Raw genomic sequence first — 24,247 nt, forward strand, 5'->3', positions numbered from 1 at the left:
AAATGTTGTAGCTGACGCTTTATCTCGTGCAACAATTGCTTCTTTAAATTCCACTCCACTAAGTATGGAATTAATAGCAGAACAGCAATTAGCCGATACCACGCTCCCAGCTATAATAGACAAAACTTCTCTGAAGCTGAAAGAAATGCTGATACCGTTCGGAACAACAAATTTCTATTGCGATGTTTCACAAAAACACCCTCACCCTTATATTTCACCCAGCCTCAGACGACAAGTTTTCCAGCACTTCCACAATTTGTCCCAACCAAATATGAATATGGACATCCGTAGTTGGACCAAAACTTGCATTCCTTGCCAAAAAAACAAAGTTCACAGGCACACAAAATCACCTTCAGGAACTTTCAGTGTACCAGACTCTAGGTTTACTCATGTTCATATCGACTTGGTTGGACCCTTGCCCACTTCAAAAGAACACACCCACGTCCTTACTATAGTCGATAGATTCAGCAGATGGCCGACAGTAATACCCGTGAAAGACATATCAGCCGCAACAATAGCTAGAGCGATTTTACAAGATTGGATAGCGATTTTTGGTGTGCCCTCCGTAATCACAACGGACAGGGGCTCACAGTTTCAATCAACTCTTTTCGCTGAATTCAACCATTTGTTGGGAACAAAGTACATTAAAACTACTGCCTACCACCCTTGTGCAAATAGTATGGTGGAACGGTTTCATAGACAATTAAAAGCATCTTTGGCTATGAACGAAAACAAATCGGACTGGTCAGACAATTTGCCACTCATTCTCCTAGCAATTCGCAACACTGTGAAGGAAGATTTGCAGATCACACCTGCAGAATTAGTTTTTGGATCAGCACTGATTTTACCGGGACAATTCTGCGAAAACAATACAGACATTTCCCCAACGACAACTTTTGTAACGGATTTAAAACATGAAGTGTCACAATTAAAATTCACCCCAACCAAAAAGCCAGACACGAACATTTTCTTTCCAAGCGATATTCACACCTGTAAAATCGTTTTTATCAGGAACGACACAGTCAAAAAACCACTATGTCCAAATTATTCCAGACCTTATCTAGTTCTCGACAGAAGTGAAAAGTACTTTACTATTTTAAAAAGAGATAAAAAAAGACACTATTGCAATAGACAGACTTAAACCTGCATTCATAGACGAACAATTACACATTTCTCCTAGTCCAATACAAGAACATACACACTCACAAACTGACAAAGAAATTACAATAAACAACACACCACAAATAACAACAAAAACAGCTCGAAAAGTTCCTTGGCCAAAACATTTCAAACAATACATAACTTATCAAAAAAATAAATAAATATATACATAAAAAAAATATACATAAAAAAAAACAAAAAAAACGAAATATGTTTCTCTTGTATATATATAATTTTTTTCTCCTCAGGATGGGGAGTCTTGTACGAACATGGTTTTTTCCTCACATGTTCCCACATGTTCATATGCACACATACACACGTACATATATTCATGTTCACGTATATACATTCACATTCACGTGCATACACACACACGCTAACGTACACACATGTACGTGCACATACACGCACACATATGCACACATGGGCAACGTCACTTCTCTTTAAAGGAAATCCAGACATGCGCAGTCAGAACACTGACCCCGGTATAAAAGTCAACAACAACGTTCAACTTCCTCTCTTTCTTCCCTTTTGCCTTGGTCCGTCAAACAGACAAGTTCTCGTTCACAGCTTGTGTCCTGAAGACTCTTCCATGTGGACGACTGCTACCATGCACACGCGACTTTACTTAGGTCAGCCCTCTCTCTCTTTCTTTTTCTACATGCTGGACTACCATTTCTCTTTCCCCCACTTTATTCCTCTTTTTCCACGAGCATAGTCGTCAACAACTGAACTAAACACTAAACCATTTATTTTCAACAGAAAATAAACAACATGTTTATTTTATTCAGCAATTGAGTTTTTTTCCTTCCTTCCATTCATTTCATTTTTGTAGCGAGTTAGGATTATTATATCCTGGTCCGCAACATTAGTGTGAGATATTTGTGTTATTGAACCCAGTTTGTGATGAGGTGATGTGATCATTGAAGTGAACCTGTTTGGAGATGGATTTTTTATCCACTCTTATTTGGACTTTGTTTCGTCTTTTTGAAGATCCATCTGGTAGTTGAAGAAGGCATGATCTTGGTTCTGCACATTTACTCACAACTGTAGCTGGTTTCCATTTCCCAATTTGGTTATTCAGTATTCGTACATATTGTTCAGGGACAAGTGCTGGTAAATCATGAGCTGTTTTGTCATGATACATTTTTAGCATGTCCGGTTTATGTTCTAGTTGTTCATGGATATGGTCAGAGTTGGGAAATCTTAGGTTTGGAACTTTGGCAATTATGTTTGATTTCATAAGGCAGTTGTTTAAAAGTTCGCCTAGGCTTGGAAGTTTGTGGTTGATTGGTGTTATCTGTAAGCATAGCATTGATAAGTTAGGATCTCTTCCTTCTTGCTTTGCCTTAGTTAATTTTTTGTTGACTGTTTGAATTTGTTGTTCAATAAAACCATTTGATTTTGGGTACTTAGATGTTATATGATCAAATTGCCATTGTTGAGCGAATTCTTTGAATGCCTCACTGGAATTTTGCAGTCCATTGTCACTAACAATTCTGGTCGAAATACCATGTTCAGAGAAAATCTGCTTAATTGCCAAATTAACCAAATTGCTTGTAAGTCATGCTAGTCATTTTCCATATAATTGGAAATTTGCTGTAGTAATCAGCAATTATAAGGTATTCTTGATCGTTACAGTGAAATAAATCAGTGCCAACAACTTCCCATGCTCTGTTAGGGATGTTATGTAGCTACAAAGTTTCCTTTGGTTGTGCTGGAAGATTTTCCTGGTGTATTGAACATTCCTTGATCATGTTCTCGATATCAACATTAATCTGCTTTCAGTATAGAGTATTTCTGGCTTGAAGACGTTTTTTCAATACCTTGATGGTTGTAGTGCAGCTGGTCCAGAATGATTTTCTGCTGAGTTTCAGGGATAATGACCTTTGACCCCTTCATGATGATGACATCATTTATGGACAATTCATCTCTGTATGCCCAGTATGACCGTATTGCTGCCAGCATCTCCTGAATTAAGACTGGCCATCCTGTTGTTATAATTTTTTGCAGTTGATCAAGTATTGGATCAGCCTTTGTTTCTTATATCATTCAGGTGTCCACTCCTGAATCTCATCAAATTGACTCAAACATCCAGGTCAATCATAATGTTTTCAGTACTGGGAAGATGGCTTAGGGTATCAGCTAGAATCCTGTCCTGGTATATACTCTATCTGCATCTGGTATCCCTGTAATTTAATAATCATTCATTGTAGTCTAGGAGGTGCACTAGTCAGTGGCTTATGTAGTATAATGACGAGTGACTTATGGTTGGTGAATACTTACGCCCATAAAGTTATATGTGATATCTTTGGATACCAAATACAATCGCAAGAAGTTCTCTTTCTATGCATGCATACTGCGGCTCAGTGTCTGTTAGAAACTTTGATGCAGATGCGATGGTTTTTTTGTTTTGGATTAATGCTGCTCCAAGTCCTTTCAGACTTGCATCTGTTTGTAGTGTTGGTATTTCAGCTGTGTTGAAATAGGTTAGTATAGAGTCTTAACTGATTTGAGATTTTCAAAACATTTCTTGTGGTTTTCTTCCCAAAGAAAGGGTGCATCTTTCTTTAATAGTTCTCTTATTGTATGTGTCTTGTCAACCAGGTTAGGAATGAATGATGACAAATATGTAATAAGGCCTAAGAACTCTTGTAGTTTTTTTCTTACAAGTTGGGTAAGGCATGTTTTGTAGGTCTTTGGGCTTTTCTGGATCTGGGCTGACACCAATTTCAATGTATATCATTCCGAAAAAAATATGCTTTTTGACTTAATTTCACATTTAGTTGAATTAAATACAAGGCCATTTATAGCGGCTACCTGCATAACCCTGCATAGAATTTTGTCATGTTCACCATCTGTTTTGTTACAAACATCATCAACAATTCCTACTGCGCCATCAACTTGTTTAAGTATCTGGTTCATCTTCAGTTGGAAAATGTCTTGTGATACGTTTAGTCCAAATGGTAATCTCTGAAAACAGTATCTAATATAAGGAGATTGAAATGTTGTTAGTAACTGGGATTCACTGTCCAGATATATAGACCTATAGCCAGCTTAGGTATCAAGCTTAGAAAATACCCTGGCACAGGGTTATCCAAAATAAAGCAAATACATGCTACAGTTCCCTAAAAAATACATTGTTCTTTTGTTAGATAAATGAGGAAGAAATTAAATATACCTCGTGCTGTAAAGGGTAACCTTGCTAGGTTGAAAGAAGAAGGCATCCTCTGGTTTTTGGTTTGAAGATCGCAGTAAAAAAGACTGCATGGCAACAAACCCAAAATGAGACTATGAACAAGATCATGGGAAAACACAAAGTCTCAGAAGGGAGGGGGGATCAGTATAAAATATATATAAATACATATATAAGTTTCGTGGTTCATTTTTTAAATTCTGAAAAAACAACATATCGAGACATATATTCGATTTAATAATTTATTGCTTGACAAAAGGAATATATAGAAGGGGTTATTTTAATTTTCTTAATCCATGGATTTTCAACAATGGCTCATATCATCAGAGGAAATGAAATGCAGCTAGCAAAATGTTCAGCTGCGAATGGTCACTATTTTCCTTTTCAGCACAATTATTGAAAATAGTTTTTTGAGTGGTTGTGGATAATTATATGGAGAAAATTATAAGAAAAGAGAAGTTAATACAACTTGGGTAGTCCATCATCAGAAGGAGTCCAATGTTGTTCGGGTTATAAATCCAAGTGGGCAGAATATAGGCCCATGGGAGAAAGTGATATTCCCATATATCGAAAGCGTACTGATCCTTATTGATATTTCGAAAAGTATACCAGGCACCCTTATTCATTGCTGTGTTGATTGTGTGTTGGTTGCTGTAGTCCAACTGCTTTCTCGGTGTTGACAAAGTATATCTGAAATTGGGGGGATATACCATTCCATTGTAATTATCCCCGTGAGTAATAGAATTTGAGCATTGAGTTAAGTGTGCAATGAACCTCGGAATCAATAGTGTATTTATCAAAATACCAAAGATAGCAAAATAATCCTGGAGATGATATTCGGAACGGTATGTTGGAATGGCTTGGTTGTGGTGTGTGTCTCTTAGAGAGATAGTTTGTTTTCTTGTTTATAGTGGATGAGGGAAGCCTTCTTAAATCGAATATATGTCTTTATATGTTGTTTTTTCAGAATTTAAAATTTAACCATGAAACTTATATATTGCTCTATTCTTAAATATTGAGCTTTTAATTTTTGGGTAGGATCTCCTTGAAAGTATTACTTAAAGTAATATCTATCAGGATTTTTCATCTGAATTCTATCAGTGTCTTATCTCGCTTAAATACATATATATATATATACACTTTATTTCCTTTTGATGGATTGATTGCTGCTATTTCTTCTGATGAGTTAAGGGCATAATAGATTCACTGATTGATGTAATAATTAAGTGATCGATTTTGTGTTACAAAACAGATACTGTCAAGAATTGTAAATGTCAACTGAATTAAGGGAATAAATTATAAGATGGTTAACATCATGAATTTTTTAATATAGTTTTTGTCATTTATTCACTATATATATATATATATATATATATATATATATATATATATATATATATATATATATATATATATTTGTCATCTTAAAGACAATGTGATATATTTTATAATTGGCATTACCAAAATATGCTTTTTAGGTGCAACAAATATTTAAAAAATGGGTGAAGAAAAAAAATAAAGCAGAGTTTCATGAAAAAAGACAAAGCGACAATGAACATAAGGGGGGACAAAATATAAAAATAGAGCAAATGAAAAGTTAGACCTGAAAAGTATATTAATTTAGTCAAGGTTTATTGAAAAATAAAATGCTGAATTGCTTTTATTTCCCAAAGCAGGGGTTAACAATTAACCTCAGGTACCATTAATAAAAATGAAAAAAATAGAATATACAAAAAAAGGGGTCTCTAATTGAGAGACTAATTCCGGAGTTAATTCTATAGAATGGAATGGCAAAGTTAAATTTATCATCTAAACGATAGTTACAAATAAAATGGGAAAATATGAAGTGTTTCTTTTAAAATAATCATACAAAAATAGTCTTACTTGATTTGTAAAACCTGAAAGAAAAGAAGCATATGAAAAGGCATCTTTAAAAATGTTTTTTCCTTTTTTTTCTCAGTCCTTTTCTTGAGAGGCACTTTCACAATATTCTAGAACCTTCTGGTTCTAATGTTTTGTTTTCTTTTTCTTTTAAAAATAAAAAATTCCTGACGAGAAGGGAATTTTGGTAGAAATGTCTTCCAAGACAGCCTCTTTCGTTAAGAACATGTGTGCTAATAAACTACCTGTTTTGTCTCACTGGCCGGCAAATTAAATTTCTGTTTCTTACAGAAAAAATATCTCAAAAACCAAACAGTTCCTCCGTTGGTCCTTTGAGATTAATAATTTCCCAGCTGGTAAAACCTTGTTGTTTTTCAATTAACTGAAAATGAAATTGTAAACGTTTTTCTCTAAAGGATAAAAATCCAGAACATAATATTTAATGCCTAAAACCTTTTTCTTGATGGTTACAGTCAGCACGTTCTTCACAGACTGGCGAAACTTGAGGAAAACAGGTAAAAGTCCCCCCCCTGCTCCTGGTAGGGTAAGCAGAGGTGACTGAGGAGAAAGTACTGATGATGATGATGATGATGATGATGATGATGATGATGATACCAGTCACACTAGGTCAAAAAGTGTAGCCATTCTACTTAACAAAGGCAAAAGGAGCCGAATCCCACCCTGCTTAATGGCTGCTAGGATTAAAAGAAATAAAATTCTCAAACTCTCCCAACAAGAAAAGAAAAAAACTTCTTTGGACAGATTGAATTTTAGGACAAGCTAAATTTCTCTAATTCTACTTCTAAGGAGGAAATTTTAAAAACACAATTATGGAACTGAAAATTTATAATGTCTCGAGAAACTAATTATGAATTTTTAATTGAGAGGCTGAACTGGAATGTCTGAACTATTTTGAGAATCCACAACAGCCCAGTGAAATTTACTCCTAATATAGGGGGAAGGATAAACATATCTATCCTTTCTTCTAAAGAAGATATTAGGGGTTGCCAATCTATAAGAAACTGTAAAATATTTTCTGCATAAACCAAATCGGAAAAATACAGCTCTAAAAGCTTGTTGAGCTTCACACATCATGCTCGATAAACTAAATTTGGGCAATTTTCAAAAGGTACTCAAGCCTTTAACACTTAAAAACCTTTCTAAAATCTTCATCAAGGAGAGCTTTGGCTCTTCTGGTTCTAGAGTCAGGGACTTCACCTCACTCTTACAAAATCTTCCCAAAAATAATAATTCTCCTCCAGGAGGAGAATCCTGAAGCAAAATAATTTGGGCTATAAAAACCTTATCAGTACAAAAAAAAAAAAAAAGCAATATCATTACCTCAAATACTCAATTAGGTTTGAATTGGCTTTAATTAAAACTAATTTCAATGCAGGAAAAGTTACCTCAAAAGGAGAAACTTCAGCCTCATCCTGACAAAATTCTACAGAACATAATCTGCAGAACATAATCTGCAGAACATAATCTGCAGAACATAATCTGCAGAACATAATCTGCACCCTCACAGAAGATCTGAGGGGCTAAACTACACACTATGTAGCCAACAAATAATCTCCCCATGACCCCCAAAGTCCTGAAAACTTTGGAGAGACTTTCTCTTCTAAGGTTCATAACCGCACCAAATAAAGTCATGAAAGCAAGTACTTCTAACAGACCAAACATACTGAGCTTATCCAGTACCCTTCCTTGGAAGGAGTTGTAATATGCAAAACTTCTGTTCTTCCACTAACCTTTCTCAGAGCTATTTGCTCAGTGCAATGGGCTCATATCATGCCCGAAACAATTAACAGTTTCGTAATGGTACGTCACATGATCAGAGGTAACATACTTGTTAGAATTAATATGTGCATCAACGAATGCAGAAAACAGTCTCCATGACTATTATTGGACTTCTTCAAAACTTTTAGCTGTTTCCCTTTAATAATAGACACAATGCCTCTATCCAATTCCCACTTAAATACCCTCATGAACTGCATAAAATTCCAGGGGCCCATACTCAACAGGTTATGAATCAAACTTTAGTACTTAAAGACGCCTAGCAAATTCTTATCTTTCCTAGAAATATTGACAGCAAGCTGCAACCTAGTAAGATTAAATTTAATTGGCGCACAATTTTCTAATTGTGGCCTGACCTTCACTAAGCCGAACTCGCCAGCAACCGGACATTCTGATTTAGGATTAGGAACCTTGACCAGCATTATTGTCGGTGTATCAAAGAGCACCGGGATACTGATCACATTGCCTCGCTTGTCACTAGGCTTCCTCAACCCCATCTTAGGATGCATCGACCCAAGCAGTATCCACATCCAGAAATTCTAGGTCCATGGTATTAGGAGAGAAATATGCATAGACTTGCTCAGTCAAGTCGAGAAATGTCTCCAAGCCCTCCCTAATCTGAGTCATAGTTTGTTAAAAGAAGATCTTAGGGCAAGCCTCGTTGGACCTCACCCAATCCAGGTTGAATATAACTGCATCCATGGCATATAGTCTCTCTTCCACCAAAGCACGGTAAGAAGAAGCAGCTGACATGTTGAAGCTTTTTAAAAATATTAAATAAATATAAACTTCAGGCGATTAAATGTCATGCAGAATTCTAACTAAATTTTAAAACTAAATTTTCTTCCATAGACAATTAAAACAAATACACATTCAACTGATGTTTGCATTAGTAATAATACTAAAAAATAAAACTGTACAAATAAAATTATCAATTTATCTACCCACAAGGTCTAAGGACACAAAGTCAGTTTTAATGATGGAGAAAATCCAGTTTCAAGGAGGCACTCTGGATTGAAACAAATTGAATAACCCCTGAAGTTATGACTTTATGACTGAGGACAGAAATAAATTTATTACATTAACTGTAAACGTGCAGTAGAATTTTTCGAATTTTTCTTCTCACTAAAAAACTACAAATTAATTTTTCCTTCTCTGACTGAGGACAGAAGGATTTTTTTTATTTTCACTGAAAAAGTGCAGAAGAATTTCTCTTCTCACCGGGAACAGAATATAACTTTTTTTCTGAAAGGATAGAATAATTTTTCTTCTATCATAAAAAAATACAGAAGAATTTTCTCTTTCTTATTTGACTATTAACAGAAGAACTTTGATATTTTTCTTCTAACTGAAAACCTACAGAAGAGTTTTATCTTTTCACTGGGAACAGAATAAATTTTCTTTTTTTTTTTTTTTTTTTTTTTGACTCAGGGTTAAAGAGCCCTTTTACACAAATAGAAAAAGTACAAAGAAATTTTTCTCTCTGGCCAAGGACAGAACCAAAGTTAAAAGACAACTAGAACTTAAATTTAATTATTAACGCTAATGTTGTATATTGAAGGGGACATCTCCCAGTAATTAGAGAAACAAAGTAATTAGGGTTGAAGATTATTATTATTTTTTTTTTTTTTTTTTTTTTTTACAAAGGCATCACCACATTATCAAGGCCCAGAGGCCACTCAAGGATAAGGGTTAAAGAGTGTACAGTAGAAGTTGGTCAATATAGTAATCATTAGTAATGAAAATTTGGTAAATTTAATAACTTATATGGAACGGCTCATCAAGAACTTATTTACCTTAGACTTGAACACAACCATATTGTAGTCAGCCGGAAAGCAGGAAAACGGAAGACAATTCCACAGGCGTGCAGTTCTAAGAAAGAAGCTTTGTTCATGGAATCTATGTTTAGGTTTAGGCACAGATAAAGAGTGGGGAAAATTATTGATAAGGTTTTCAGCTAGTCTAGTGTTTCTTGTGAAAGTTTGGCGAGGAGGGGCCATAGATTGAAGCTCAGTCGAACACTTTCCATGAAAATAACGATAAAGCAGAGACAAACTCGCAACATCTCTTCTGTGAGATAGAGATTGCAGCGAAGAGAAAAGGACATCTATCACCAGGCCACAAAGTCTATTTTGAACTCTATCAAGGCAGGACAAATCTTTTCTAGCAGCTCCTGCCCAGATGTGGCAACAGTATTCCATCCTTGGACGTACCTGGCTCTTATATAGATAGAGAATAGCATCAGCAGTGAGATATCTACTGGATCGATAGAAAGATCCCACCATTTTTCCAGCGGCCTTGGCAACAGATTTGATATACGTGTTCCATTTAAGATCAGGAGTAATGGTCAAGCCCAGAAGTTTGTCAAAGCTTGAGGCCTCCTGAAGACGAGAGCCATTCATTTCAATTGATGACAAATGTGGATTAAAATGTTGATGATGTAAAGAGAGAAGCTTGGTTTTAGATGCATTAAAAGTAACCAGCCACTCCTTTCCCCATTGTACTACATGCTCAAGATCAGAGGAGAGAGAATTGGAGAGTACTTGCTCGTTTACTGTCTTAGATGTGGTACCATAAATGGTAGTGTCGTCAGCATAAATGTCTACAAATGATGTAAGGATATGATTTGGAAGATCATTAATGTAGATCAGGAAAAGAGTTGGGCCCAGGATGGATCCCTGAGGGACACCGGCATTAATACTGTGAGCTTCTGATTTTTGCCCCTCAACTACTACTCTTATGAACCTATCAGAAAGAAATGATTTAATAATTGAGAAGACTTTTCCAGCTATACCATAGCTAGCGATCTTATGAAGTAAACCTTTATGCCATACCCTATCAAAGGCTTTAGATATGTCAAGAGCAATTGCCCTAGAAAGATTGCCACCGTCGAGAGATTTGCTAATCCTATGCGATATAACTGTAAGGACATCTGCTGTAGATCTAGCAGAACGGAAACCATATTGAGTGTCACTAAGAAGGTTATTTTTGTTGAGATGTTTGATTACTTCTGTATTTAACACAGATTCTAGCAACTTACTCATGACGCACAGGAGACTTATTGGCCTGTACTGAGAGGGGGATGAGCGATCACCTGAATTCTTAAATACAGGGCATACTGATGAGATTTTCCAGGGAGATGGGAAACTATTCTCCTTAAGACAACGTTTAAACAGTTTTGTAAGTATGGGCGCTAGTTCAGGTTGAAGTTTTTTGAGTACTATAATTGGAATACCATCAGGGCCAGTTGCTTTACTGGAATCAAGGTTTTTGATTAGCTTGGCAACATCACGTACAGATATACGTATATCACATAGCGTGTTTTCTGATACAGGAGGAAATATTGGGGGTTGGCGGTCTTGGTCGCAAAGGGTAGAATTAGCTGCAAAGTTCTTGACAAAGAGTTTGGCTTTGTCTGATGCTGACGAGATTACCTCAGGTCCATTGATAATAGTTGGGATGGAGCACACGCTTCTGTTTAGGATTCTGTTTGCTATTTGCCAAAACTGGTGGGAACCAAGCCGCTGCTCAGCTACTTTGGACTTAACAGATTGAGCATACAACTCTCTTGCGTTCCTTATTACTTTCTTACAATGGTTGCTGGCAGTCCTGAAAACGGCTTTAGTTTCCATACATCTATTACGTTTGAAGCAGTGGAAAAAGTGATTTCTGTGCGCAATGGCAGCAGCACATTCTGGAGAGAACCATGGCTGGCTGTTAGGTTTTTGCTGAAACTTTTTAGAGGGTATGAAATGGTCAATACCTACAATTAACCATTCAGTTAGGTCTAATACTATAGAGGACACATCCTTTTTAAACATGGAATGCAGAGGTAGATCAGATATAAATGTACGGAAGCTATCCCAGTCAGCCTTAGTGTATCGATATACTGTACGATGAAGTGGTACGTCTGGGGACTTATTACATTTCATTTTTATCTTAATTGATACAACAGAGTGGTCGGAAGATCCAAGAGGCGACAGAACAGAAACTGAACATAGTTCAGGGCAAGTTGTGAGAAAAAGGTCTAGTAGGCTCGCATACTGGCCGTCATTATCGGGCACACGGGTAGGTTCCTGAACAATCTGAGTGAGGTCATAGGCAATGGAGAAATCATGACAGAACCTCCCCTCATCATCGGTCTTGTTTGAGTGGGTCAACCATTCGACGTTGTGAACATTGAAGTCTCCACATACGTGAATGTTAGCTGAAGGATAAGTAGAAAGGACTTGGTCAATTTTCTCAGATATGCTTTGAAAGATAGTAACTCCGCTGTTGTGGGGGCGATAGAGAGTAAATATAAATGCAGTAGTGTGAGCTAAAGCAACCCGGAAGCACATATAAGGTAAGTTAGGATCTTCCCTGGAGATGTCCCTCCCACATGGAAAGCTATCTTTAATATAGGCACATATTCCATGCCCATGGTGATCTTGGGGGTCAGATTTAGAAGTTAAGTTAGAGTATCCTGTAATTGCAAACTCATCTAGGGAAATAGCCTGTCCAATGCCAGTTTCACTTAAAAATAAAAGGTCTGGTTTAGTCTCCTGTAATTGGGTTTCAACCTCTGGAAGGTTAGAACGTAGACCCCTGATGTTGGAGAAGGAGACATGGTAGTAGGGGTCTACGTTGGAAGTTGGAGAACCGGGTTTAATCGTGTATTTTTTCTTGAAACTTGTCATGATGAAATTTTGGAATTTGTGGACTTATTAAAGGAGAATGCTTGAATCGAACTCAGTATTAAAGTTTATTAAAGGAGAATACTGGAGTCGAACTCAGTATTAAAAGTTAAAATGAATACATATTGTAATTAGATGCGATTCCAGGAATGTAGTGAATTGTCCATTATATTAGAAATAGCCATACAACAAAGTGTTGGAAGCATATGCAATGCCCATGTGAATCCTATTCAAATTTTGGGGCACGTTCTGACGTCATAAAGAAATATAGATTCGATATATACAGTTAAGTTAGCGTTCAAAATGAGTTAGAGTTGAGAGAGGAGAGAGAGTTAGCTTGAGCTCCTTCAGGTAGCGAAGGGGAAGAGAAAACAAAATGTAGAAATCTAACACGGCATTGGATCACCAGCTGGAAATAAATGTCTTCATATTGTTATGTAAGCATTTGTCTTCGTTTGTCATCAACCACAAAATAATGTGTTTTGTCTTTTGTATAATGAACACTATATGAAACCTTTTCCAAAGTGTATCTCCCCTCCGTGTTTAAAAGAACTGTCCATTACACATCCCTTCACGTCTCTTTTCACATCTCCGTTCCATTATAAATGTCATCCCCGTTCTGTGACCTCTCTTGCAATACAACACTCTAAGTCCAGGGGTAAATGTCCCACGTGGTAGACTTACAACAATTAAATGCACCCAAATGCAAATTCAGTTGCGGAAAACAAAGAAAAGAAATATTTCTTTTAAAGCCTTTCTTAAAACCAAAGGCACTACAGCTTGGGTACAAATGAATTAACAAAAACGAAATAAATTCTTTATTGAACTAAACGTATACAATTTACTGGTAAGAAAAATATCTATATCTTTTTTAGACCTTTTCTTTCAAATTATAAACCCATTATGACTATGGGAAAATAAATTATTTGTTGATAAATTAATGTATTATGAATGAAAAAAAGATTGTAAGAGAGCAAAATATCTCTCAATAAACAAACCCACGTGCTCACGTCATGCATACAAGTTTAGAAAATAATGAGAGAATTCTAAAGAAAAATGAAGTCGTGTGTAATTTGTTAAATACCCATGACAATGGTAACCACAAGGGTAAAATAAGAAATTGTGACTTAAAGTTAACAGAATTTAAAGCGAAATGTCTTATGTAGTTTATGAAGACATAAGACGTTGAGAAAATAAAAGCAAAAATGATGTATTTTGTAGTTGTCATTACCAAAGTACATATTTTTAGGTGTAGCAAATTTTAAAAAAATAGGGAAAGTCAAAAAAAAAAAGCAGTCTCGTGAAAAAAGACAAAATGAGAATAAACTAAACATAAGGGAGGCAAAATAAAGGAGGCTTTGGGTAGGATTGAAACCACTATCTTTAGACAGTTCTCACCTGGAACCGTAGAGATTCACCATCTCTATCCACTGCGCCGGTCTCAATCCTACCTAAAGCTGATCAGAAGCTTACTTGGCCAAAAACGTGGTGAGACGACAACAACTACGGAAGGCAATAATTGCTGTGTATGCAGCTCAGAGATTTGGAGTTCCTATCCCGTCGCGGTTACCACCTGACGAAGGCCAGAGGAATAGTTGGCCGAAACGTCATGAAACAACAACTAAAAAGATGAGGATAATAGTCCGCAATAAATAAAAATGAATATTCCCAAATAGTTTTGAAGTTTTTTTCATAAACTTCAAGGAATAATGATGTCATATTCTAAAAATCACTTAAATTGATCAAGTAGTTTTTTTTTTAACTCAGAAAATCAAAATTTCCAATTTTTAGTGAAACAAACTGTTTTATTATTTTGAATACAAAGGAAATCTCAGTAGTTGAATTGACTCGTCCGCCCTTGAATTTTAACATATACTAAAAAACATGGCGGTTCCTGGCTCTCCCATCTTGCTTGTCATAAAGTTGGATTTAAAAAAAAAAAAAAAAAAATTGATCAATTTATGCGATTTTTGGAATATGACATCTTTGTTTCATGACAAGTACGTACATCATAAAAATTTGTCTGTATGTTCTGTATTTTTGTTTATTTTTATTAAGTCGAATTTTAAATAAGAACACAAAATTAATTAATTAATCAGTTTTTGGTATTTATGCAAAATACGCGCTGTGCTGAAATAATGTGATCATTTAGAAACCCATTTTTAACTAAATTATGCAACTGATTTTTCTATAAATTTGATTTAAAAAGATATATTTCTGAATTAGTAACTTTGTATTTAGCCTATTTCTTTGAATTTAAATCGTGGTAGTTGTGATGGGAGAATAAACACAGTAATGATGAATTTTATGGTGAAGTACAGGTTGCCTAATCTCTAACTCAGACAATGTATTTATGTATTAATTTGAAAATCCTAATGATCCATCTTCTAAATATGACTTCATTTTTCTTACCATTATGGTAGTGTAGGGGGAAAGAGAAATTAGTTCATATATGTTGTACAATACTTGTTGAGAGTATGTTAAATTGTTTCATCTATGTATTTACATTACCCGTATGAGGGTAGGTAAAATTATTTTAATTATGTGTCGTACATTACCAGTCCTAAGAAAGGAAATTTTTTATCTATGTGCTGTAAATTTCCTGTCTCAGGGAAGGTACAATTATTTCATACAAATGTTGTGTAATACTCGTTCTATGGTAGGCAAAATATTCTTTTGCTTAAGATAGCAAATGATACATAGATAGGATGTTGGCAACCTTCATGTGGTCAGTTTTATAAGCACGCGATTCTAGAATTAACTGGAGAAATCAATGCGAACAAAAGAATCAGAAACGTTACGGTAATCAACAATATGGGCTAACAATCTGGGGTGCCAAATTGGAATCCAGTTTGTTTCAGTTAGGATGTTGGCAACCTTCATGTGGTAACTTCTGTAATTACTCAATGTCTTTTCTAGAAAGAATTTTAACTAGAAAGACATATAAATATCTCTCTTTTTCTCTTTTTCATTCTCTTTCTCTTTCTCTCTCTTGCAATGAAGAAGAGGGGAATTGAATTTTAATTCCATTATTTTAAACAGTTGAAGCTTGCCCCTTGTATAGAATGGGCACACAAATATAGCGGTTTTACTGCACGCATAGATTGACAACTAAATATGCTACATTGCTAAACGCAAAATAAATTTTATATTTTTATAAAAATGCATTTATTTGCTATTTTTGTACAAGCGTTCAATTCAGCATCCGGTCCCTACCATTTAATGCCGACGATGGAAATATAGAGTCATTATTTTTTCCAATTCCAATAAAAAATACATGCTAAATGTGCAGATAGTTTCCTAAACGAAAAAAATACATTACTTAAGATAGCAAATGATACATAGATATTAAAAATTCCTCTATCCTAAGAATAACAGGTATGTTCAAAATCAACTTTGTTTTTCTCATTGTTTTATACGGTTCCAAGCAATGCCGGGTGGCCCTGCTAGTATTGAATAAAGTTCAGTTTCAGTATAAATTAAATCCTGTTCCTTTATTTTATTTTTTTTTAATGCAATTCTTTAAGTAAATAATAAACGAATCCATGAAACAACAAAATGTTTATTAAAAAAAAATGTGAATTACAGGATGTTGTTTTGCAATAAATAAATTCACATTTTTTGAATAAATTCACATTTTTTAAAATAAATTCACATTTGTTTTTGTTTTGTTTTGTTTTTTAAATTAATATTGAGTTCAGTTTCAGTATAAATCTTGTTTCTTATTTTTCTTTATTTCAATGCAAGTCTTTAAAATTTGCTAATGTTTTTTGTAAAAAGCTCACATTCATTATTGACAGTTTGACTGTTTGCCAGATCTTGCTTGTTAGGATTTTAAGCGCCATTTTTCAGTGATTAGGCCGACTATCGTGAAGGTTATGATCAGGGTCCTAAATTCATGGTTATTGACATTTAAGAAGACTATGCAATTGATGAGCCATTTTAGCAAAGTTTGGAATATATGAGGAAAGGTAATTTAGTATATCTAGAAAGCGTTGTCGTTCTTCTTTGTTTTATGGGCGTGGCATTTTCTTAATGTTGCACACCGTATCTGAGTCCGGTTTGATTCCAGTAGATGTGTATATGTTTCAATATTATATTACATTACATTACATCAATGAAAAGATATATGAGATTGCTTTATGAAACACTTCAAGCCATAATGTAATACAAGTTTTTTTCATGGTTCTCATCATTTTGAACAAATACAATTCGATCATCAGTAATACTGACCACACCATCTCTACCTTCTAGGATGTAGTCCATTTTTTCTTGGAAGATATCTTGTGAGACATGGAGACCAAACAGTAGACGCTTCCAGCATACTAAACCAAACAGCATCCTGCAGGTTGTCAACAGTTGTGTTTCCTCATCCAGAAAGGCTGACCAGTATCCCGCCTTGGCATCAAGTTCACTTTAGCTTTTGCAAAGGATGAGTTTAGTTCTTCCACTGTGGTATCTTGTGTGGAAATCTTTTGAGACTGACGTTGAGTTTTGTGGATCTATGCATATTTGGAGAGACCTGTCTTTGTTCATGGTGTATACTAAACTGCTCCACATCGTTATATCTGGATGTTGCACTGTTGCTACTAGTGGGAACACAAGGGGTAAATCCAGTGTGGAAAATTTATTTCCACTATTTTATTTTGCCCCTTTCTTTCTCTCTTTTTTTCTTTATTCCTCCTCTCTATGTTTTGCTTTTTCCCCTATTTTTCTACGTCATGTGATCCCATTCTGCTTGCTGATTAGGTGAGCCTTTCTTTGCGTGCCAAGTCTGCCATGAGGTACATTTTCGACTCTAAAAAATCAGATTCTATTTACACACCGTGGAGGAAGAAAGTTGTGGTTCAAATGTCAAGAAGAAAGGGTTAGATGTGTCTAGGTTATATCGAATTCAACTTCAGTCGTCACCAACGCTCGCAATAGTAACACAATAACCTTGTGACTGTAAATGACACTGTCCCTTCCTCTCACTCAAGCTTGCTTTTTATGCAGTTTTTCACCCTGTTTCATTTGCATGTGTGCCCTCTGTTTTCTCGTGATCTCGCAAGACCACACTTTATAAAACACCAGGTGCCATCTTTTTTTCTCTTTTCCCACCCAACACTTCCCTGTGGCAAGTCCACCCCTCCTCCGTCATGCCACTGCTCACATGCACATCCACGGAATCCACAAATATGCAGACGCTTGCTACTCTGGTGAGTATTACACTGCCCCCTGATCTGATGATCACACAGAGTGCACTGCAGGGTTGGTCTCCTAGTCCGCTTACTTCTGCTAACGGGTACATTCATAGGTTCTGGTCTGGTTCTGGTTCAGATTCAGATTCTGGTTCTGATTCAGATTCCGGGCCTGGTTCTGCTTTCGGGTCTGGTTCTGCCACGTCAGATGAACTATAATCATCACTCTCTGGTCTGTTAATTTTGTTCATCAGTAGCTCATCACTTGATGATTCATTGCTCTCCTCTGTAGTTGTATGATGCACCTCAGAAGTCAGGCGAAGATCGCACACATGGTGCGGGGTTCCATCAACTAGGACCAACTGCTGACTGATCACCCCAGAGATTCGTCCTCGCTTGAATTCGGTGGTGCACCGGTTTCCAGGTGGTCTCATCCTACCTCATATTTGGCATCAATTCCCTTTAGTCTAACACGATATGTGTATATGGCATTGGCCGGTGCTGTTGTAGGTAATTTCCCATCCTTTGGCATGATATTATGCCAATATGTGGCCTCCGTAATGGTACATTGCTTTCTGGCAGCAATTCTCTTAATGCTACGATGGCTCCTCTCAGCAATGCCATTCCCTGAATTGCACATCGCAGCCATAGTCGGACACCCCATTCATCTAACAGCTGCCAAACTTGTTGGCTGCAAAAAGCAGCATCGTTATCTGCCCAGATCTCTTCTGGCACACCCCGCTCAAAAAAGATGGATGGCAAGATGCGAACAACACTTGCCGAGTCCTGTCTAATCATGTGTCGCCATACCACAAAACGTGTGAATCCACAATCGATAAGAGTTAGAAAAGGCTTACCACTGTAATGGGTAATGTCCATCGCCACCTGCTGCCACACCTTCTTGATGTCCAATCGTCCTTTTCGCCATTGCTCTGGTGCAGGATCAATAGACTGACATGCCTCACAATACCTGACAATCTGCCTTTGTCACTGCTGGGTCCACATGCCTTGCAAAATATACTGTTCTCTTGACACCTGGATGTTTGCTCTGTGTATTAATCTTCTGTATTTGATATGGGCTAATCGCGCCAATTGAAACTGTGCAAGATCAAGCAGTGTGCTCCACACCTATCTTCACGACTCCATACCATCTGTGAGGTACACGGGTTAGTTGATCGGCACAATTACAATGTGATGTTACCAGCGTTACCCCCACTGATAGTCCACACTCAGAGACCAGACTCTTCAGCATGTTTAACCTTTGCTGGATCAACATCTCACTGGCTGCCTTAGTGTGGATTCTTGTCCATCCTGAAAGCGTGTCAGATACCCAGTGGTAGACGCAGAGAAAATCCATGTACAGGTGCAGTTTCTTCGATTGCCATTGCAGTGCGAGATTTATTCCCTTTACAACAGTGTCCAGCTCTGCTAAGTTGATGTGCTGAGCATCATTCACGGGTCGCAGCCAACATGCGTCTTCAAACACATTCCCTCCTTGCTCTAATGCGACTCCCAATGCCAATGGACTAGCGTCGACCCACACATTTACGTGGTCTGCATCAATGCACCATTTTCCATGGGCAGGGCCCTCCTTGTTGACTCTCTCCAGGGTCTCAGTTACCATCAGAGTTAGAAGAGCATTGTCAAGCACATCGTCCCAACCTGTGGTTACCAAATTCGCTCTGCGTTTGATGATACCCACAACTACATGGAGCCGGCCACAGGCTGGTAAGTATCCAACAAGTTTCCCACACCAGGAAAAAACAGTCCACCTCGTAACAATGTCAGGGATGCCTGAAATCCCACTGCCATGCCTCCATCGTAGAGTGCCATCTTCCTCATAGACGTCTAACCCCAATATGCGCGCTCCATCCCTCAAGATTCTTGCACTGCAGACCAAACAGAGCCAATTTTTCCCTGACACACGATGCAGATTTTATATTCTCATTGATGTACACATCGTCAATGTAGGCTGATGTTGCGTCCTCAATGGTCTTTTCTTGAGACAACACCGCATTCACAATGGTCTTCATGATCTGCGGTGCCACATTAAGACCAAAGCCGAGTCGTGTTAGGCAGTACCTCTGACCCCAAAACCACACTGTCTGGAACGGCCACAGCATCTCATCTACTCACATCTGCAAATAGGCCTTCCGCAGGTCTACTATTGACACATTGGAGCCCTTCTGACGCCATTCCCTCGGTTTGCTGGCACATACGTCAGCATCGGCAGTGTAAGCCTCAATGTACTAGTTGAGCTCACGATAATCCAGCACTGATCTTACTTTTGTTATGCCATTAAGGATATCAGACCCTTGGGCGGACCAAGCTTCTCGGGGTAGGGGATCAATCCTCCATCTCGGATCCATGCCTAAGCTCTTGCTCGTACTCATCATGAGCCTTGTCAGGTATAGGGTATTCTGCGATGCGATTCTTTAATTCGGTTGGTGCCCTTCCCTCAATCCACTTCCATGACGCAGTCCAGCCCTGCTGGCTATAGTCATAGCCCACCTTAAAGTCAGGGTGATCGATGTGGATTGCAGCACACACCGGGTTTTTTAAAAAGTGCATGTTCCCGTCTCTTTCGATGATCACTCTACCCAGTGCGTTGATAGCATCGTAGCCTAGCAGTACATCGAACCCCAGCAAATCCTCTCGCATCACCAACATTAATTTCCGCGGCCATACCAGAGTCTGTGTGGACCTTCACGGTTCCAGCTCCACAGCATGCTTGTGTCTCGCCGCCTATTGTGCTGACTTTAATGTTCCTTTTAGTCCAGGTCCGACACAATCTGGCACTCATAATTGTATGTGAGCAGCCGGAGTCAAGAAGAGCTGAGAAGGGCACGGTTCACGTACACAATTATCGTAGGTTGCGCGTCACTTAGATCTTGTCTGGGAGCAGGGCGGCGCTGACATCCTGCAGTTTTGGGCTAGATGCCCTATGCCGCCACATTGGAAACAGCGCAGTCACCCTGCTCTTTGTCAGTGCAGCTTCTCGCAAAATGACCTCGCCGACCACAGCGGTAACATCTTCCATTAGTCGCAGGGCTCAGACTGGGAATCTCCCCAGCCTCGTTCTGGGCTGCCTTTGTCGCCATCACAACTGGTTCCCCCAGGTCCTCCTCATCTCTGATGATAGCCCGAGCGCATTCCATCAAGTGCTCCATAGGCGTTGTGGACACACTGGTAGAGGCTCTCAACAATTGCTTAACACGGGTGGGAAGGCTGGCCATAAATGCATATGCCAATGTCCTCTCTGACACTCCATTGCCAAACGGCACAGCAAGTTTCTTCAATTCCGCAAAGAACACATCCATGGTTTCTCCCGGCATGAGTTTCCTAGAGACGAATCTTTCATAAGCCGTGCAAGGATCCATTTCAAATGCCTTGTACAGCGCATTTTTTATAGTGGTCACATCAGCCTTCTCGGTGGCGCTAAGTTGCTGATACACACTCAGAGCACCCCCAACCAATCTCAGGGGAATCACAGTTTGCATTCTCCTTACCTCACAGAGATTGCAGGTCAACTCGACCCTCCAAACCCAGTCAACGACAGATATGGACTCATTAAACTCTGGAATCAGTTTCAGATCAAATTTTGAGTCGGTCATTTTTCACAGCAATAGCCGAAATAGATTGTATCGAATTCAACTTCAATCGTCACCAACGCTCGCAATAGTAACACAATAACCTTGTGACTGTAAACGACACTGTCACTTCCTTTCACTCAAGCTTGATTTTTATGCAGTTTTTCACCCTGTCTCATTTGCATGTGTGCCCTCTGTTTTCTCATGATCTCGCAGGACCACACTTTATAAAACACCAGGTGCCATCTTTTTTCTCTTTTCCCACCCAACACTTCCCTGCAGCAAGTCCACCCCTCTTCTGTCACGCCACCACTCGCACACACATCCATGCAATGCACAAATACGTGGATGCTTGCTACACTGGTGAGTATTACAAAGGTTAATGACATGTTTAATCGAGATCTCAGGCAAAGAAAATGGTTTAATGGTTTGTAAACAGTTTTTCTGTCTTGACTAGACAGTAAAATAGTTGAAAGGAAAGAATTGATGATTCTTCTAGAAAATAAAAGGACTTCTAACTCAAGTTATCTAACTTTTGGAATGTGTCTTGGACGAATTTAAGACAGGAAATTTGAAAGAGAACCATCTTTTTAGTCTTAACTGGACTTTAAAACAGTTGAAATATGCGATTAATCTACAGAAATTAAATATCTCAAGATCAAAGGGAAATTCAGGATATGTTGTGGAGGTATCTAGCTACCTGAAACCTCAGTATTGGATATCTACTCAGAAATGTGAACTGTATATCGCCTTTCTTTATAAGGGAAAATTACCGAAGAATTATTTGTCTATTGATTGTGCTTACAAAAATATCTCCAAGGAATAACTATAACTAATGGAGCTAACGGATCTAATGGAGAATGGACACGTTTAAAACAAGGAGATAAAGATTATTGTTTCTAATAGAACTCAGACTAAAAAGGGAAATCATACTCTTTCTGTAAAGGATTAATACAAACTGTGAACTGATTTCAGTAAGTGAATCCCCCTCTCTCTTTCTCCCTCTCTACCAGCTCTACCCTTTCGAAAATGTTATTATACAAGAACTTGTAAGCCAGATGAACAACTCTTGGCAGCCAACTGATTATAGACTTTTCCTATCAAGACTTTCTACTTAATAAAAATCATTCTTTCAAGTTGTTTTTCTTTCTTTTTCTTTTCTCCCATTGGGTGTTTCTTTTTGTCTAAGTTGCAGATAACAAACTATGAAGAATCACCTTCCGCATGACACAGCGGATAATATTTTCTTCACCAGGTCAACAGCTAACTTCCACAAACCCTGCCATCTGTTGCCAGTTTCCATTCTCTTTCTGTTCTTTACCCAAGGTTGTTTCCCTTGTTTAACAAAGTTAATTCTTTCCAGCTGTCTAATCTTTTCACCTTTTCGTTTGTTTGTATCGTTTATCTTCTTTTGGAATCCGTCCTCCACAACTTTGAGCATCCGATTATGCCTTCAGGTTTGTCGGTCCAATCCTAGAGGGCAGTGAGAGAGGATATGCTTCACCGTACCTTTCTGTGCACATTTACACATTTCATCTCGACTCTGTTTCTAGCGCTTTAGATTTGCAGGTGATGGCAATACGTCATATGTGGATTTTATCAGAAAAGAAATTCTAGCTGTTTCTCAGTTCAAGATGTCCTTCCAACTGATTTTTCTCTCTACCACTACCGAGTCCCACTGAAGACACTGTCCCTTACTTTTCTTATCCTTGTTCATTCTCGTCTCATTTAATACTGATTTCTGCCTCTCCAGATTGCTGCTAGTAGCACAAAATGGTTTGAACGATCATCACCTCAAACTTTCACGGTTTATTTGTACAGATTCAACATTTTCTTGTGCTCTTGCTGCTTGATAAGCTTGTACTCTTTTGCTCTCTACTCTTGTTCCAAAAATGTGAATTTTTCACATATAGCTAAATTCAATATGGAAAATAAAATAAATGTTTACTTAACATAGATAAAAATGGATTTTTCACTAAGAATAAATTTAAGAAAATAAACGTAATTAACATAATTGAACCTAATACGATGGGCATGCAACAAATAATTCCCCTGACCCACTTCCCATAGCAGTAGAACAACGAAACTTGGCACAGTTATTAGTCTTTCTCTACATAGGAACCACCCAGAGTTATGCATTTCTCCCATCGTTTGATGCAGCTCTGGAGACTTCATGGCTGGGAAGAGGTGAAAGTCAGAGAGGGCAAGGTCAGGAGAGTAGGGAGGATAAGGGAGGATTTCATAACCACATGCTTGTGCTTCTGATCTGGCGACATGCGAGTTGTGGACCGGAGCATTGTCTTGCAGGAGGAGGTTACCTTTGCTGATCTTGCCCTGCCTCTTGATTTTGATAGCTTCTCTTAATTTCCTCAAAAGTGAAGCATAATAGGCTCCTGTAATTGTGGTACCCTTTGCCAGGAAATCTGTCATCACTACTCCGTCCTGGTTCCAGAAGACTGTGAGCATGACCTTGGCAGCAGAGGGCTGCATCCTTACCTTCTTTGGAGGTGGTGAGTTCAAGTGCTTCCACTGCATTGACTGGGCTTTGGTCTCTGGATCATAGTGATGGACCCAGGTTTCATCCTGTGTAATCAGTGTTTTGAAAAAACTTTGACTCATCTTCTTGGCACATCTCCAAATTCATCCTCGAGCACTAGACACGTTCTTGCTTCTGGAATGATGTGAGCAACCTGGGAATCCATCTAGCAGACACCTTATGCATATTCAAATGGTCATGAATGATAGTTTCCACAGACCCTGTACTAA

General features: G+C 37.9%; 1 protein-coding gene across 1 annotated transcript; it reads right to left on the reverse strand.

The window, feature by feature from the left end:
• Window positions 1-18,999: 18,999 nt before the first annotated feature.
• Window positions 19,000-21,505, reverse strand: LOC145280280 (uncharacterized). The gene is made up of 2 exons (XM_080132053.1): window positions 21,079-21,505; window positions 19,000-19,808 (listed from the first exon to the last, which is right to left on the reverse strand). The coding sequence occupies exons 1-2, from the start codon at window positions 21,503-21,505 to the stop codon at window positions 19,000-19,002; spliced, it is 1,236 nt and encodes a 411-aa protein (XP_079988179.1).
• Between the last annotated feature and the right edge of the window lie 2,742 nt (window positions 21,506-24,247).

Source organism: Euprymna scolopes, chromosome 7 (genome assembly GCF_053919585.1).
Source record: "Euprymna scolopes isolate OS-2025 chromosome 7, ASM5391958v1, whole genome shotgun sequence".
Lineage (NCBI taxonomy): Eukaryota > Metazoa > Mollusca > Cephalopoda > Sepiida > Sepiolidae > Euprymna > Euprymna scolopes.

Coding starts and splice junctions, on each gene's coding strand:
- LOC145280280 (XM_080132053.1), bottom strand. CDS start 21,505: ATGACCGACTCAAAATTTGATCTGAAACTGATTCCAGAGTTTAATGAG. Junction 19,809..21,078: donor ATTGTTGAGAGCCTCTACCA/GTGTGTCCACAA, acceptor ATCGTGTGTCAG/GGAAAAATTGGCTCTGTTTG.